Genomic DNA, 17,311 nt, shown 5'->3' with positions numbered 1-17,311 from the left:
ATCCGTAAGATCTTCCAAGGTGTACATTACTGTTATTTATTTAGGCTCTGTCTGTACACTAATTATAATTTAGTAAAGGATAAGGGTATTTTTGACAGGTTACTTTGTAAAGGCTAGAACAGTGATTTACTGACTTCAGAAACATCATGACCTTTTATTCAATTCTACCTTTATTTAAATTTGTCAGTGATTCTGGATCATATTTGGAAATCAAAATCATGAACTTCACAGGCATTTCTGAATAAGCACAATCATTTTTTTTTCAAATTCGTTAACTCTTTAGAGGCTTAACTAGCTATGAATTAATGAATTAAAGAGGATCCTTTCCTTTCTGTTTCACTTAACTTTACCCTTATCTTATTCTCCAGTTGTAATAAGACTTCTAGCTAATGGCTCTTAGTGAGCCATTTCCCCATCTTTCATCATAAATCCAAACTGGGCTCATACTTCTACCCCAGTTTCTCTAACATCCTTAGTGCTGCTTCAGCATAACTTATGGTTTAAAGTAATCAGAAATTCAGTATTACAAAAAGACAGCATACACACATACAGACATTAATTCTAGTCTGGTCTTGGTTCTGGACCTGTGGAAAAGACTTGGTCATTCTGACTTCCTGAAGCTCCTCTACAAAGTGTTGAGATGAATCTTTTTCCTATAACCTACTATTCCCTTTGGAGAAAAGAAAGTTCCCATATGCCTTTCTAATTCAAAACAGATGAACTAGATTTAATTCAGCTCTGTCCTCCCTTTCAAATTATAATCACAAAATGAGTAAATTTTTCCACTGTCTAGAAAAGAATTATCATTATAACATTCACCAGAATATTTGTGATATTAATATCTTGACACTGCAATTCAAAAACCAAATTCGAGCGAAACCCAATCTACATATTTATAATAGGAAGTACCACATCCAAACTAATAAAGCTTAGCTCACCACTCTCTTGGTCAAAATCAATTATTCCTCTTTTTGGTTTTCTTAAATTGTTTCCTATCCTCAGTTTATGAGCATTATTTTTCTTCTGAAGTTCTTATATTTTATTTTTATTCTTTCTAACCAAACCACAGATGGCACCCTTTTTCACAATAAAGCCTAAGTCTTTATTTAAGCTTATTAAATGTGTTACACCAAGATTGCTTCCTGTTATCCATTTTAATTTTGCTTTTCCCTCCCACCTGCTTATGTCTCATCTCCATGGTAAGACGAGGATCCTTCTGCCGCTTCTTGTCTTGCTTTTCATTCATTCCAAGATCTTCCAATATCCCAGAATCCACCACGTCTTTATGGAGCAGATGGTCTATGAATTTTTGAACAGTGGTACTTTCATCTTCTTCCTCCAAATAACCACATAAATCTGGGGGAAACAGAACAACAACAAAAAAGGGAAAATCAAAAGAATTTTTTAAGTTTTAATTTTAGTATAATTTCCATACTTATATAAATAATCCTGGTACAATAAAAATACAAAGCTGTGAGTTCAATAAATAGTAACTGATAATGCCAATTGGATGAGTACAACCCTCAGCAACTACCTTCAACTAAGAGGAAAAAGCCTCTGCTCATGAGGAACTGCCTTCACCCAAGTCCCTAACTTCCTCACTGCCAAATTTAAAAGAGACTACTTTTACATTTGTATTACAAGGATTTAAACATCCTTGATGACTCCAGTGCTCTTTGTAAAAAAGGCTTTACTGTGGTATAACTAACATACAATAAACTTACAAATATTTAAAGTCTACAGTAAGTTTTGACATATATAGACACCAGTAAATATCATTACAATCAAGATAATGAATTTGTCTGTCAGCTGCAAAAGGGTCCTCATGCTGATCTGCAATCTCTTCCTCTAAGTTCTTCCCATGCTCTTTGCCGTACCCCAAAGATAATCCCAGCCCTGCTTTCTGCCAAAATATTAGTTTATGTTTTCCAGAATTTGGTATCAATTAAATTATACACTATGTATTCTTTTTGGTCATGCTTTTTTAAAACTCGGTATAATTATTCTGAGGTTCATTCATGTTGTTGTATCAATAGTGTATCCCTTTTTACTGCTGAGTAGTATTCCACTGTATGGACATACCACAATTAATTCATTTTTCTCATTTGGAATAGACATTTGGATTGTTTCCAGATTTTGGCTATTACAAATAAAGTTGTTATTAACATTTGTGTACAAGTCTTTATAAGAATATATGGTTTCTTTTCTCTTGGGAAAATGCCTAGGAGGGGAATGGTTGGATCATACGGTAAGTACATGCTTAACTTTTTAAGAAATTGTCAAACCGTTTTCCAAAGTGGTTATACAATTTCTCATTCTCACCAGCAGTATAGGAGTGCTCCAGTTTCTCTACATCCCTACTAAGACTTGGTATGATCAGTTTTTTAATTAAGCCATTTTAATAGTTTCACAGTGGTTACTGATTATAATTTTGCTTTTTCCTAATGCCTAGTAATTCTGAATATTTTTCTTGCTGATGTCCTATTTAATTCTATGCATTATCAGAAATGGGGTACTAAAGTTGCCAAGTGTTATTTCTGAATGGTCTATTTCTCCCTTTAATTTTGTCAGTTTGTGCTTCACTTACTTTGGGGCTCTTTTTTTAGGTATATATATGTTCATCCTTGTTATGTTTTCTTGATGGATTGACCCTTTTATCACCATGGAATGCCCTTCCTTGTCCTGAGTAACAATCTTTTATCTTGAGCTTATCTTTTCTGAGATTAGTAAGCTACTGTCACTCCTTTACGGTTATTGTTTGCATAGGACATCATCTTCCATCCTTTTACTTTCAACCTATTTGTGTCTTTGACTCTAGATTGTGTCTCTTGAAACAGCATATAGTAAGGTCATAATTATAAGTTCATTCTGTCAGTCTACATCTTTTGATTGGAATGTTTAATCCATTTATATGTAATGCAATTTTTGATAAGGTAGGATTTATGTTCATCATTTTGGTATTTGTTTTCTGTACATGTCATATGTATAAATGCCTTTTGTCAGGTTGAAGAATTTACCTTTTATTACTAGATTGCTGAGTTTTAATCAGGAATTGATTTTATCAAGTATTTTTTCTTTACCTATTGAGATAATCATATGTTAGTTAATAGTTTTGATAAACATTCTTTTTTAATGGCTAGGTAATATTTTTGTTCAGTGCTTTGATCCCTCAAAAAAGTAACACTACAAGCATAAAATGAGTGAGGCCTGGTACAATACTAGAAGGTAATAACAAATCTGAGGAAAGATATAACTAGATCTATTAACACCATATGAAAGAAAGTAGCAGTTTCATTATGTTTCAGATACACTTCAGAATAAATACTAAGTACTGAAATGCTTCACTCTAATAACAACATCACTAAACTAGAATCTAAAGGTGGCAATTGGTATATCTGAAACAATGTGATATAAAGAACTTCTGAAAGTACTGGGGCTATTCAGTCTAGGAACACTGACCTATATGAAGGTTCAGATATGATTACGACCCCCACAAAAAAAGGGAAGACTATCCTTGAGAGAGAGAGAAAATGATATCAGTATTTTCTGTTGTACTAAAGGGTAAAAGATGAGGACAAAATCCTAATATTTCCTAAAAAAGAAAGAATTTATGAAGATTAGAGCCTCACAACAGCTGAATGGGCTCTTCCCAGAGTGCAGGCCCTCTATCCTGGAGGTGTTCAGGCAGAGATTATATTATCCCATACAAGGGACACTTTGGAAGAACCTCTGTCTGAGGGGGTAAAGAGAGTAAGTCAGATTAGGTGATCTTGAGGAGTCCCTTAACTTTAAGAGCTCGTGACTTTGTGACTGTAGAGCCCTAATCAAGGGAGATGCTGTAAGATGAGTTCGCCAGGGGTGCCTGAGTCATGCAAGGGGAGCTGACACCGCCATCACTATGCCTACCCTTACGCTTATAGAAAAAACCTTAGACTCTTGGAGTACAACTGAGGAATTCTCACAAGTTAGCTCAGGGAAGCCCTAAAGATATTTGAAACATTTTGTAAATACAAAATGGTATGTCAATGTTTAAATATGGTAAAACATTGAAACAGCCATCAGAGTAAACGGTCATCCAATGGAAAGAGGCATTCTTAATCAGCGTTAATTGCTGTTATAATCACTGTGGTTTAGTCACTAAGTTGTGTCTGACTCTTACAATGCCATGGACTGTAGCCCACCAGGCTCCTCTGTCCATGAGATTCTCCAGGCAAGAATACTGGAGTGGACTGCCATTTCCTTCTCCAGGGGATCTTCCCAACCCAGGAATTGAACCCGGGTCTCCTGCACTGCAGGCAGATTCTTTACCAACTGAGCTACAAGGGAAGCCCAATCATAAGAAGAATTACAAATAATATATTTTAATTTTTAAAAATCACCATGAATTTACTGACCTATAGATAAGTAATTTAAAGTGAATCAAGAAAACTTAAAGTCAATTACAAAACTAAGCAAAACACAGAAAGGTCAAATAACATATTATTTATTATTCAGAACAATTAAAAAGATTTCTTGGAACCATCACTGATGTTAAAGCTTAGAACAATCAGATAAGTTCTTACCATCAAACTTGTCATATTTCAAATGTCCACTGGCTTCTGGCACAGGAGGGATACTGGACACAGTGTCTTCAGCATCATTGTCCCCATCACTTGCTAGCTCTTGCTTAAGTTTGGTGTCTAACCAGTCATTGACCAATTCCTGAGCTATCAATAAGACAAAAGCATCTTTTTAATATTTCAGTTACTTCAGAGATTTTCTTCATTTGCTATCTTCATTCATTCAATAAATGTTTCCTGAGCACTATCATGTGTCAAGTACGGCTCTAGATAATGGGAGTATAGCTGTGAACAAAACAGGAAAAATGAAACCTATCACCTTGAACCTTACATTCTAACTGGGGAAGAGAGACAAAGAACAAGTAAGTCAGAAAGACAGAGCAGGAGAAGGAGAAATGGTGTACAAGAAATGGAAGGCGGGTGTTGATAGTTTTAAATTAATTGGGTGGTCAAAGGAGGCCTCACTGGGAAGCCATTTGAGCAAAGAAGGGAAGGAGGTGAGGGAGTGAGCCATATGGCTGTATAAGGGAACATGATTCCAGGCAGAGAAAGAAACCAGTGCAAAGTCCCTAAGGCTGGAGAGTGTTTAGCATACTGGAGAAACAGCATGAAGGGGGGATGGCTGGAGGAACGAGTGAAGTGAGGGTTGTTGGAGATGAGGTGGAAGAAGTATTGCAGGGGTCAGGGTTGGAGCCGTGGTTCTAGATGCGGGGTGAACTTGCCTTCCCGTGGATATCTGGCAGTGACTGGAGCCATTTTTGCTTCTAACAGCTTACATGCAGAGTACATCATGAGAAACACTGGGCTGGATGAAGCACAAGCTGGAATCAAGATGGCTGGGAGAAATATCAATCACCTCAGATATGCAGATGACACCACCCTTGTGGCAGAAAGTGAAGAAGAACTAAAGAGGCTCTTGATGAAAGTGAAGGAAGAGAGTGAAAAAGTTGGCTTAAAACTCAAAAGTCAGAAAACTAAGATTATGGCATCTGGTCCCATCACTTCATGGCAAATAGACAGGAAACAGTGGAAACAGTGACAGACTTTATTTTCTTGGGCTCCCAAATCACTGCAGATGGTGATAGCAGCCATGAAATAAAAAGATGCTTGCTCTTTGGAAGAAAAGTTATGACCAATCTAGACAGCATATTAAAGAGCAGACACATTACTTTGCCAACAAAGGTCTGTCTAGTTAAGGCTATGGTTTTTCCAGTAGTCATGTATGGATGTGAGAGTTGGACTATAAAGAAAGCTGAGTGCCGAAGAATTGATGCCTTTGAACTGTGGTGTTGGAGAAGACTCTTGAGAGTCCCTTGGACTGCAAGGAGATCCAACCAGTCCATCCTAAAGGAAATCAGTCCTGAATATCCGTTGGAAGGGCTGATGCTGAAGCTGAAACTCCAATACTTTGGCCACCTGATGGGAAGAACTGACTCATTTGAAAAGACCCTGATGCTGAGAAAGATTGAAGGCAGGAGCAGAAGGGGACGACAGATGTTGAGACGGTTGGATGGCATCACCAACTCAATGAGCATGAATCTGAGTAAACTCCAGGAGTTGGTGATGGACAGGGAGGCCTGGTATGCTGCAGTCCATGGGGTCGTGAAGAGTCAGACACGACTGAGCGACTGAACTGAACTGACAACCAGGAGAGGCCAGGAATGCCAATGAACACCCTACAATGCACAGTATAGCCCCCAACACAAAAATTATCTGGCCCAAAATACCAACAGTGCTGAGGCTGAAAACCCTTTTTTCCTATGTCTTGAAATCATCCGATGTACTTGGGCTTTTACTCTGTATGTAATGGGAAACCACAGAAGGTTTTGAAACAAAGAGGTAACATATTTTAAGAGCATAACTCTGACTACTAGGTTACAACAGACTGTAGGGGGACAAGCACAGAAGCAGGAGACACCAGTTGGGATACCAATATCCAGGACAGAGGTGATGGTGCCTAGACCTGAAGTGGTAGTAGTAAACATGCTCAGATTCCAGAAAATAATGTTTTGAGGTGAAGCTGACATGATTTGCTGATGGACTGGATATGGGATGAGAGAGAAAGAAACCTATACATTTTTTGGCCTAAGCAACTACAGAATGGAGATTTCATTTACTGAGACAGGGAACAAAAAGGGAGCAGTAGATCTGGATGGAAGATGAGGAATTCAGCTTTAGATGAGTTAGGTTTGAGATGCTTATGAGATATTCAAATAAGGATTCAAGGAGGTGTTGGTTATATTATCTGGGTTGCAAGGGACAGAACCAAGCTGAAGAAATAAATGTAGGTGTTGTCAGCATACAGATACTATGTAGAGAGAGAAGAGGTTGAGATCGCCAAAGGAGGAAAGTGGATAGAGAACTGGTGCAAGGCCTAAGCCCTGAGGAACTCTGGCTTCTAGGGGTTGAAGAGCTAAGGCAGAACCAGGCAAGCCAACTAGGAAGGAGAGACCCACATTGAGGGAGGAGAAAAACTGGAGTGTGATATTCTGGAAGCCAACTTCCATTTGCATTTCTTTCTTAGTGACATCCAAAAAATCTTCGTAAATGTAGGGGCATGAGAGAAAATTTAGGATTAACTTCATTATCATCACCATACAGCTCTTGCAGAGACGGCATGGGGATTTTCAAAGAAGAAAAATGTCTATTTTAGCATTCTTCATCATGGTTATTACTATTATTGCACACCTCTAAGGGAATGGAGTGCTTCCAAATATTAAATGATGCTAAAAGACATTTAACATAGATAGGAAGGCATGAAATTTAAAGTAGAAAAAAATGAATCAAAGTGGTAGAAACTAAGTGTATAAAGTATACTAGCAACAGACCCTACTGGCTTTCAGAGAAAAGTAGAGATAAGCAGATATTTGAGTAACCCCATTTATAATAGTTCAGAATATTTATATATATAATAATTTATGTGTAAAATAATTTGCATCTACTAAATGCCATTCATCAGTAAGGAGAGATTTACAATGAAGTGCTCCAAAAAGACAATGAAAGAGAAGGAGACCCTTGGAGGGTTCAACTGCAGGAACACTTCACGTTGGATCAGAGGCTTGAAGCCCACCCTAAAGTCGAGTTTCTCAAAGTGTGTTCCCCAGATCACTAGTTCTTACTGAATATTAACAGACGGTTGATGAGAGGGGTAAAAAAAGGATATAAACCTTTGAAAACAATGTTTTATTCATCCACTAATAGTCTCTAAAGTTTCTCAGAAATTAATATGTATTTCAAGATAAAAAAGTCCAGGTCTAAGAAGCTGGGAAATGGAGTAAGTAAACTTTCTTTTTTTTAAATGCAGGACTTCTTGGAAGTCTTGAGTGACTAAAGTATATTGTGTATTTCTATTGGTGGGGTGGGAGAATGGGTAGGGTAAGACATAGCTTTGCCTTCTGAATAAATCTCCCTTTGCCATCTCCAGTACCACCAACTCCCCAACACCAAGTGCCATTAGAACACACGCAGACCACAGTAACGGTCTCTCACTAGTCTCCTTTTTCCCGCCCTGTAATTCAGTCTCCATATACTAGGAAAAGGTCCTACTGTACCTCTGCTTAAATCCCTTCAAAGATGTTAAAATAATAATTAATAAAAAATAAAACTCAATGATATCTGCTCATACTCAGAATAAACTCTAAATTCTTTCCCCAGGCCTAGAAGGCCCTTCTGCAAGCTTTCTCCATTGGGAAGCTCCAGCAACACTGGTCTTCCTTCAGTCCCTCAAGCACACCAAGTCTGTACTTTAACTCTTAATGTGACCTTTCCCAATGCCTGGGATGCTCTTCCGCCATCACAGCTCGCATGGCTCTTTCTTGTTATTTAGGTTCAAACTCGGATGACTTATCACTATCTGACCTTTTGTTTTTCATTTTCTTTATTCTCACTCTAGAATGCATACTCCATGAAAGCAAGAACTTCACCCCTTGTTCATAACTTGCTCTTCCAAAGCCTAAAACAGTACCTGGCACAGAGTAACAATTTAATGTATATGTTGAATAAATGAAGAAATAATCTGAAAAACTGGAGACATAAATAATTCAAATGAAAACTGGCTTCCAGGATATGGCACTCTGACTTTCCTCCTACCTCAAGGGCCTCTCCTTTCCAGTCTTCTTTGCTGGTCCCTCTTGATCTCTTCATCCCAAACAGTAGAATTCCCTAGAGCATCAGTAACTACAATACTGATTCCAGAAGAGTAAATGCTTTCTCCTTTCCTAAGGAACAAAGCTGATTCATAAACTTGTGATCAAAGTATCTGGATGATACCAGATCAAGTTAACAAGCTGCCCTTGGTACCACAGGAGCAGTATCATACACTTACTAGATAACTGTGTTATGTCAAAACTGCCTCTGGACGTGGTTCTATTTCAAGACACAGAACAGGCCTTAAATATAACCTTACTTGAAATACTGGAAGTAATTCCAGAGTAAATTAGCTTTAGGAAAGTAGAAGAAAACAAAAATTATGAACAAGAGAAAGAAACATTTTTGTTCTGTACTCTGAAATTCATTATGAGTTATACTTTAGTAAGTTGTACTCCAGTGTATTCTCTTACCTTCTGCGTAGACTTCTTCATGATCTTCTATTTGCTCAGGTGTTTCCAAATCTACAAGTTGGCCCCAAAGCCTTCTGGATAAATTTGAATTTCCAGCAGAAAATACTTGAGAAACTGCAAATTCTGAAGCTTTCTCCACTCTCTTTAAAAGAAGAAAAAAAAATCCACCAAGATGACAACTTTCTTCAGGGTTATAAGATTTCTCTCCTATTCAAGATTCTGATTTTCTACCAACTACCAACACACTTTCTTTTTTTCCATTTTAAAAGATACTTTGAAGTTTAAGTGTCCACCCCAAATAATTTCACTCATTAAGCATGAAATTAATTGCAGCATTTTACCAAGTTTTAACAGGTGCTCATAATGTTTATATTTGAATAAAAGGGTGTTTAAGCTTTAGAGGACTTTTGTTTAGAGCATTAGTCATGGGATCCTGACACCTGGATATTTAAAAAATATACAATAGCTTATTATTAATAGTTTCCATGCTACTAGTATTTGCATATGAATGTGAACCAGAAGCAGGTAGCTATACTTCAGATTCTACCCGTGAAGGAAACTTCCCATTACATATCAGGCAAACTAATAAAATTGGGATAAAGGGTCACTGAACTGTAGTAATTCAGAATGTTAACTCAACAGTGAAAATCTAGTAAAAACATGGCCAAATTCACAGGAATGGGGAAGGGATTGGCAGAGGTGGGCAAACTCTTGACATTTTGGTTTACCTGCATGCTCAAAACTTGTCATGGGCTTGATCTTTTAAATTTTTAAGGATTTCATATGCTAGGTCTGAATTAGAAGCAGAGGAATAAAGTTGAAACATCAAGGCAACTCGAAAAAGAGGTCAAAATAGAACATATGGGATAAAATATGAAATCAGAATAAAAATGGTCTAACCAGAGAGAGAGTCAAGGAAGTATCCTTGACCTTCATGAGGTCACTCTGGAGAGATGTGTTCTCTTTCAGAGCCTCCAACATGCCCAAGTCAATGCTGTTGTTATATATCCTTTACTTAAGGGTCACGATTTGCTTGGTACCTAGTCCTTTCTCTTAAGGTCCTTAAATTCTAAGGCAGAGAGATGAATTTAACATATACTGTATGTGTTTGCATGTGTATACATACATAGACACATATATTTGTAAATAATGTACAAATAAATAGATCAACTCTAATTTTTAAAAACCAATATCCACAGACTAAATATAAAGAACAAAAACAGAGTTGTAGATGTAGTTCTTCAGGCTGTGGGTGAAAGAAATAACTTTCCATGACACATCATCTCACCTGAGTTGGAATCTCTGCAGATTCTTAGAAGAAAGAGAGCTTGCAGACAGGAGAAGGAAGACTGATCTTGGTACTAACGAAGGGCAGAGTCTGGTACTGACAAGTCAGGGAGGAAAGAGAAATGTGTGCTTGGCTCTGACAAAGAAAATGTTTGGGCTATCACTTAAAATGAAGATTTGGGGGGAAAAAATGCTAGATGGTAGTAAGGATTAGAAATAATCTCTGTAATTCCTTGTTTTAAAACATTATATCCTTATAATTTTTTTTTTTCAATTTAAATACATAAGAGACTGGAGAGGTCTCATGCATCTGTTTAGCAACTTATTCTTTAAACAAGTTGATTACAGGCTAACTCTGTTCCCAGGACTGTGGACATTAAGGGGGAAACAAAACTAAAAGCTTCTGTTCCTAACGAGTTCACTTTAGTTTTGGTTACAAGTGCCATGTGTGCAATAAACAACTTAAGAACAGTCTTCAAGCAATACAAGGTCATTAAAACAACTGACCATCTTCAAAAGTTTCTTACTCATTGACTATGCTATGAGGATATAATGTGTAAAGGAACTGTCTCAGTGAGTCCTGTGATCATATAAATGTTCAACATGTGTTCCTTATGTCCCACGGCACACACTGATTACATTACCCACTATAGACCCTGTGTAGCCTGTTGCCATTGATGCAGAAATGGCAGCTCTATAATGCACTCCTCCATTTCCTCAAGGCTGGCAGGTACATACACAAGTTTCTTGACAAATTCCCGTGTGCAAACTGCATGTCCATACACAATAGTTTTCTGAGTAATGTAGTTTTTGAAAGTGCCCAATTCTTTCTTAATCACTGTTGCTGTTGTTGTTGTAGTTCAATTGCTAAGTCATGTCCGACTCTTTGCAACCCCAGGGACTGCAGCATGCCAGGCTTCCCTGTCCTTCACCATCTCCTGGAGCTTGCTCAAACTCATGTCCACTTAATTACTCTGCATACAAGTAAATGCTTGACACGGTATCTGCATGTATGAATGCCAACATAACTCCAAAGAAAGGACTATAGAAGATAGGATTATGAGGGTAAGGGGAGTGAGGGGTAGTTGTTCACTGAGAGAGGTGTTTCAAGCTGAGATTTAAGGGAAAGATGTGGACTGGCCTCCTAGAGAGAGGGTATTCCAAGCTGGGGATCATCATTAAAAAAAGCAAAAGGAAGACTTACCTGATAGAGGGAAAGGAGACTGGCATGATAGGAGTTATGCAGTATAAGAATAAAAGGGCTGTTACAGGGAGATTGATATTCCAGAGATTGATAGAGGCCCCTCTAGAATTTACTGCCTCTTCCCTGCTGACTCAGATGGTAAAGAATATGCCTGCAATGCAGGAGACCTGGTTTCTATCCCAGGATTGCGAAGATTCCCTGGAGAAGCAAATGGCAATCCACTCCAGTATTCTTGCCTGATAAATTCCATGGACAGAGGAGCCTGCTGGGCTATAGTCCGTAGGGTCGCAAAAAGTCAGACACCACTGAGCAACTAACTCTTACTTATATGACAGCATGCAGAATTACTGAAGGTTCCAAGAGTAGAGAACTGACACAGTGGAAATGTTTAGAAAGCTCAAAGTAGCCAATTACACTGGAGTAAGAAGATGAGTCATTCTATCAAATCAGGATGAAGATGAATTGTAAGTTGAGATGGACTGTTGCATTTGAGTGACCAACACCAAGATTCGTATTTCTACCAAGCATCTGCCTGATTCTAAGTGACTTTAATGTCCCTGAGAATGACTTACCAACATTTCAGCCTCAAAGTTTGCTTGATCTCTTGTATGCCAACAGCTTTCTCCTCAATTGCATTTTAGCAACTCAACGACATGGTCATCCTCAACCATGTCACAAAATTTTCCGTTGTTCACATCAAATGCTGATAACCCCCTCTCCCCCCATCAACCTCTTATTCATCTCCTTTTCTGGCTCCTCCTAATCCAGTGGTGTTGCACCTAACCAAGCCCTCTAGTCACCACATACCCCTCCTCCCAACCTATGAATCCCTTACAGGGTCCTCTCTCTTTCCTACTCGGTGTGGATATTCAACTACTATCTTACATAAGCCTCAAATGTCTTGTTCCTTGCCTCTCCAGTGAAAACTTTCAAGTCTGAATCAATCTGATTTACCAATTCTTGGTATCACAAAAAATAATGGTTCCCTGCTTTGGCCAAGTTCCAGTTCTACTGAGTGATCTTCGTTTTCTGTCCCGAGGGAAGTCCTTTCACCACCTTCACCACATTCCACATCCTTCCCATATATGTCCCCCTCTTCCATTTTGAACGAGTGGCCCACTCAAGTGGAAGTCTTAGTCTAGAGTTGTAACTGTTTAAGGTATACTCAGAGTTTGGATAATATTAGGGAACAGACAAGACGACAGAGACGTGAACAGAAACGTATTAAGAGAAACCAGAGGAAACTGTCACGAAAAGATAATGGAGGAGAGAATTTCTAGCATAAAAAAGTTATCAGACAACCTTAAAAAATTAAAAGGACAAAGAAGAGACCACTGTATTTAGTCAGGAAGTCATTTATGACAACTTTCTGTGAGTGGTAAGAACTAGAAACTGAAGGAAAATAATTGTGGACACAAGAGGACAATAAGAACACAAAAGCAAGGAGTCTAGGCTGTATTAGACTATACTAGTGCAGTCCAAAGACACTGGAAAAGAAAATGACTGCGGGATGAAATGAAGACTGATTTTTTTCAAGACAGGGATGATTTGAGGGTAAAACGGAGAAAGAGCTACTGCAGAAGTTTTACAGGAATGGTAAAATCTAACCAAGTGAAGCTAGCTGATAACTGCATGAAAGAGGAAAATGGTACAAACAGAGCAGAACTTTATCTTTCTATTTTACTTAAATCTTCCCCTCTGGAGGAGACAGTAACTAAACACACAATCAAGCCCAGGAAGGGTTTGATACTGCAACTTCCAACACTAACATACAAGCTGAGCTTGACATAGTCTGGGGAGTGGGTTTCCCCGAGGTTAGCCTCCACCATGGTGGACCCATCTTATTGTCTCCTAAGTCAGGCCTTCTGCAGGAGCCAGGAAGCTTCCCTGGCCCCATCTGTATGAGCGCCCCACCCCAGGGACTTCAACCACATCCTTAATTCTCCCAACAATTTCAAGTAAGTTGTTTAGCCCCCAGTGAACTACAAACTGGGCTTCCCAGGTGATGCAGTGGTACAGAATCTGCCTGCAATGCAGAAGATACAGGAGACTCGGGTTTGATCACTGGGTCAGGAAGATCCCCTGGAGTAGGAAATGGCAAGCCATTTCAGTATTCTTGCATGGAAAATTCCACGGAAAGAGGAGCCTGGCAGCCTACAGTCCATGGGGTTGCAAAGAGCTGGGCCACGACTGAAGTGACTGAGCATGCACACAGCACAGATTATAAACTCTGAAAAGGCAGAAACTGTACCTGCCCCGTGCACTGTTATACCTCCAGCGCCCAACACAGTGGGCCAGTACTTAGTAGGAACTTAATAAATACTGGCTAAATATTTATAATTATTGAAAACTTAATATAGTTAACCATGAAAAAATGGTTAGCAATGATTATATCGGGCCTAGGTTCCATCTAGCCTGAAGCTCATAATGGCTGTCAATTTAGATAAGTAACAGCTCTTCAAAATACTAACAGGCAGAAGGATATTTTCCCAGGAAAATACTGCATGATTTTGAAACATGTGGTGAACAAATGAGTTGAGTATGGCAAGTTGCCAAAATGACACTTGGAGGCACCTGAAGCAGTTTTACAATACTTTCAACTTAAATGGTACTTGGTATCGAAACATACATCTCAGGCCTAGAAGAGACCTCAGAGGTTATCTAACCCAATCGGCTCCCCCCGCCACCCGACTAAATGCACAAATATATTCCTCAATAGTCCTAACATTGAGTGAGCATTTAGAATCCACTTGAATACCTCCAGTGAGAGAAAATCCACCTCTTTACAAGAATGCCCGCTCCATTTTTGGATTGCTCTGATCATTAGAAGATTCCCACTTGTGATGCATGCACAGTTTTACCTAATGAATTGGTCTCACAGGTCAATGTAGCTACAGCAGTATGTTCTTTCCAATTATCTGGGGAAGTCCACAGTGTCCTCTCCTAAAGCTTCTCTTCCCCTGTCCTTTAAACCTCTTCATATGATCCTCATGGCATTTGAAAGGGATGTTATCTTGTTATTCGTGCTTTTATGAGAAGCAACAAAATCATGAAAATGTAGCATATAAAACTAAGACTATATAGTCCCATGGAAATGAAAACAGCAAAATGTATGCAAAATGGAGACCTATTAGTATTCCTATTCCACATGATTATGTGTGACTCTTAATTATCTTAATTATGAAATATCCTTACCTTAATCCAGTGTTCCACATTGTCAGGGTCAAACACAGGCTGTAGATAATATATACAGAATATTAGTGCACAGCAATATATCTATCATTTTGCCATTTTAGTCTGTCTTTCTAATTAAAGCATGTGGGAAAATGTTCTTTAGTCTGTCCCCAAAGCATTTCATTAGGAAGTTCAGCAACAAAAAAACACAGAATGCCAGCCGGAGGAAAAACATGAAGCCTTTTCTGGAACACCTTCTGACTATTTCCACCTCTTACCGAGGTCCAGGTCCAGATTCTGATTTAATTGGTCTGGGGTAGGGCCCACGTGTACTTTTTTAAAGCTCCCCAGGGTTAAGAGCCAAGATAGAGGAATGTTGCATATAATATTCCTTATAAAAACCCAAATAAGCACTGATTAGTCAGATTATTCAAGTGCCGTGAAAGTAAATCTGCTTGGAGAAAGGTGTGTGCCTTTCCTTAGGTCTCTATTTTCAGGAGTAACCTGTATTTACCTAAAGCAGGGATACTGTTTGGTCCAATAAGAACTGGGGGGTGGAGTGAGGGATAACCAATTATCTACTGTTTTACAGAGCAGAAAATGAAGCAGAAATCACATAAATTTCTGCCCAGGTCAGTCAGATATTAATCTGAAATTAGATAGCAGATCTGCAGAACAACTTCTTTCTTCACTCTCTGTAACTCTCAGAAGTTTGCAGAATTCCCTCCAATAGTCACTTAACAAAGAGAGGTATTTGCTTTGCTAATAATTCAGGTGGGTTTTTAAATAAATAAGGGAATATCCAAACTAGCATACTGACACACAGAGGAGGGAAAGGTATAATACTATCTTCACTTACATAACACTTCCCCTTCAAAGCAGCTTACAACTAACTAATTAATGCAGCTGTACTGCCGAATAATTTTGTTGCTGCAACAAAGAAACAGCTGATCCTATTAAAATACAATTCAGCCCCAAGTAGCTTAATTGTGTTTTTATCTTTCTATCCTGTAGGCAGTAGTAATGAGTAATAGCAGCAAAAATCTTTCCTTTGGGGGCCCCAAAATTGTCCCCAGTTTTTACCTTTCATCATCAAGTTTATAGTCATCACCTATTTTTGGATCCAATCTTTTACAGAACCCACACAATAGAAGCAGGCGCTGTTTCCAAATCTCTCTAATGCTCCAGTCTGCACCCTCCAGCATGTGGGGCAAGATATTCACTAACTAGAGTATGTCCAGTGCATTATTTAGCTGGTATATTTAGAATAACCTGCAAGCGCAATTGCCTATTGGCCTCAGAAAGGCCACATGTCTACACAATTGTTTTTAAGGAGATGTAAATTAAGGGTGAAAACAGCTGTGAAGCTGCTCTGGCGCTGAAAGCTAAGATTTCCATTTGGTACTCCCGTTTATTTACATGTAAAACATTTATTTCTGTGACGTTAAAATCAGTCTGTGAAAAGCACACACCGTGTCATTGGGACTTTGCACTTGTCATTTACACGTTTCAAGTTTACAGTGGAGTTCTCGGTTTTCCATCTCTTTGGATGCTAAGGCATCAAAAAAGGTGACTAATATAAAGAACATCTATTTTTTGATTGCTGCTTGAATTTAGAGATTTTCAAGTGAATTAAGTATTGATATATTCAATATCCACTTGCATTCCTGAGTTCATTTTACAGACTTTATGTAAAACTAGAAGGAGAGGGATATGAGGTAGAGGATTTAAGGTGAAAATCTTACCCCTCCAATGAAGAACAGGTTCCTATGACTTGCAAAACATTTAAAACAAAAAAAAAGAAAAATGAAACCTTGCGGGGACTTCCCTAAAACAGGCGTAGAGGGGTGAAGGAATAGCTCTGGATTCTCTTCACAGGGATGGGTACTATTAAGATTCTCCGGTTTTTAAGAAAAGCGTTAGATGGAAACGGTTCTTTCACGACGCTGCCCATCAAAGCCGTAAGGCAACCAACTCCCCATAACCCTAGACCCCCTCCATTAGGGCAATGCAGACACGGGGTCGGTCCTGACTAGGACCGGCCAGGTAAGGATGCCCCTGAGGGAAGAGGAAGGAAGCGCAGGTGGCGCTGCAGCTGTCCTCAGGGCTGGTCCCCGCCTCCCCGCCTCTCTCCACGAGCTCCCGATAGGAATGGATCACCTTGGTGGGACTCGGCTTCCTTGTAAACTGTTTCCAGCGATTCAGCCCCGTCCTCTTCTTGGAGGAGGACCTGTCTTGGGGCGCCAGCAACATTTTCCAGGTTCAGGCACGGACTAAGGCCAAGCTGAAACAACCGCTCCTTTGCCTAGGCTGCTTCCGAGTCTCTGTGGGAGTTGTAGTTCCTCTGCCCACAAGGGAGGGAGGTGTGGGGCGCAGCCGAACCACCACTCCCAGGAGGCTTTGCCCAGGCGGAACGATCCTGTTCAGTTACCCATGGCAACGGTAGCGGTTCCTCCGCCTCCCAATCACCGGTGTTCGCTTTGCAATTACTTTTGCCTTTTCCTGGCGCCCCGTGATGACGCAATGTT

The 17,311-nt window shown here is 39.2% G+C and overlaps 1 protein-coding gene across 2 annotated transcripts in view; it reads right to left on the bottom strand.

The window, feature by feature from the left end:
- CCDC191 (coiled-coil domain containing 191) overlaps positions 1-17,105 on the bottom strand; it is a 97,321-nt gene extending 80,216 nt beyond the window's left edge. Inside the window, exons 1-6 of one of the 2 annotated variants that reach the window (XM_040224106.1) lie at positions 16,944-17,038; positions 14,805-14,843; positions 9,119-9,260; positions 4,563-4,706; positions 3,018-3,080; positions 1,178-1,356 (exon numbers count right to left, since the gene is read on the bottom strand). In XM_040224106.1, the coding sequence (XP_040080040.1) occupies positions 1,178-1,246 (69 nt within the window). In that variant the 5' untranslated portion in view covers positions 1,247-1,356; positions 3,018-3,080; positions 4,563-4,706; ... (1 more) ...; positions 14,805-14,843; positions 16,944-17,038. Of the gene's footprint in view, positions 1-1,177; positions 1,357-3,017; positions 3,081-4,562; positions 4,707-9,118; positions 9,261-14,804; positions 14,844-16,943 lie in introns of both variants that reach the window. The other variant, XM_040224095.1, reaches the window with a different exon arrangement.
- Between the last annotated feature and the right edge of the window lie 206 nt (positions 17,106-17,311).

The sequence above is a fragment of the Oryx dammah genome, unplaced genomic scaffold, assembly GCF_014754425.2.
Source record: "Oryx dammah isolate SB20612 unplaced genomic scaffold, SCBI_Odam_1.1 HiC_scaffold_2, whole genome shotgun sequence".
NCBI lineage: Eukaryota > Metazoa > Chordata > Mammalia > Artiodactyla > Bovidae > Oryx > Oryx dammah.
Note: the sequence above shows the minus strand (reverse complement) of the source record. Positions and strands in the feature narration are given on the sequence as shown.